A 1,345-nucleotide genomic window follows, 5' to 3' on the forward strand; every position below is an offset into this window, starting at 1 on the left:
ATTGACCCTTATGACTGGTTTTGTGGTCCAGGGACACATATATGTACTGGGGGGGGAAAAATCAATCCATAAACGTCTAACCCGAAGTGAAAATGTTTAATAGGTTTTAAGAAAAAGACGCTACAAAGTATCACCTCTCATACCGTCACATACCAGTAGGTCCTTGGGTTCACATTTCAAACGCTTCATTTAACACCCGATAGATTATTTCACAGCAACACACAACATCTTCTAGTACAATGTTTTATTAGGCACAAGGCGGGAGGGAGTTGCGTTTACAGTATCATTATCCCAAATGCCCTCTCTCTGAGTGTTTGCATCTATGGCCCTGGCCTGGGATCAGTTTCAGATTGCCTCCAGTTCAAACATCAACATGACATCATTTCTAAACATTCCATATTACAGCCCTGAGCTCAGTTAACACCGGATTCTGGGACGTAACGGTGTTTGTTGGCAGAACAGGTTACATTTGATTGGTGATGTCACGTTGCATTTCCCTTTTCATGAAATGATTTACTGTGGTGTATCAGTTTCCGGAGTGCGACCTGCACTGATCTCCCAGCTCTCGTCACTGTAGTAACGGGTTCACACAGTCGAAGTGGCACAGGTTCTGGCAGGACTTGAGCCAGCGCTGTATGTTAGCTGCTGCAGAGGTGGTCTGGCCGGCCCGCAGGACGCAGCAGGCACACACAATATCAGCGAGAGAGAACTCCTGACCCAGAAGCCACGGAGAACGTCCCAGAGCCGAGTTTAGGGATCTCAGCATGGCCGCCCGTTCTTTACTGCCCCCCTCGGCCAGCTGGAAAACTGCCGTGTCTATCCAGCAGTCCATCTGCGTGGCGGCGACCGGGTCCTGGGGTTCGGCACTCAAAAGACGGAAGAGAAAGCGGGCGACACTGGCCTCCCCCTCGATCGGGCACATGCTCTGCGTGTTGAACTTCATCTGCAGCTTTGACACTGAAAGGAGACAGATGACTCGGCCAGCTGGAAAACTGCCGTGTCTATCCAGCAGTCCATCTGCGTGGCGGCGACCGGGTCCTGGGGTTCGGCACTCAAAAGACGGAAGAGAAAGCGGGCGACACTGGCCTCCCCCTCGATCGGGCACATGCTCTGCGTGTTGAACTTCATCTGCAGCTTTGACACTGAAAGGAGACAGATGATACAACAATCAGCATTTCCAAATATCTGGAGGCAAATGTTAATACTCTAACTACATTCTTTATAACACTAATATAACTACAGTTCATGATTTCCTTCAGAAATCATTCTAATATACTGACTTGTTGGAAACAGTTGTGCTGCTTAATATTTTTGGGACCTGTGATACTTTTTTTTTTTTTTTCAG

At 48.3% G+C, this 1,345-nt stretch overlaps 1 protein-coding gene across 1 annotated transcript in view; it reads right to left on the reverse strand.

Annotated features, from left to right (window-relative positions):
* Positions 1-60: 60 nt before the first annotated feature.
* Positions 61-1,345, reverse strand: part of aimp2 (aminoacyl tRNA synthetase complex interacting multifunctional protein 2) — a 6,693-nt gene continuing 5,408 nt past the window's right edge. The window contains exon 4 of the mRNA XM_016456884.1: positions 61-957. Within this exon, the coding sequence (XP_016312370.1) occupies positions 569-957 (389 nt within the window). The 3' untranslated portion in view covers positions 61-568. The remainder of the gene's footprint in view (positions 958-1,345) is intronic.

The sequence above is a fragment of the Sinocyclocheilus anshuiensis genome, unplaced genomic scaffold, assembly GCF_001515605.1.
Source record: "Sinocyclocheilus anshuiensis isolate Anshui unplaced genomic scaffold, SAMN03320099.WGS_v1.1 scaffold229, whole genome shotgun sequence".
Classification (NCBI taxonomy): domain Eukaryota; kingdom Metazoa; phylum Chordata; class Actinopteri; order Cypriniformes; family Cyprinidae; genus Sinocyclocheilus; species Sinocyclocheilus anshuiensis.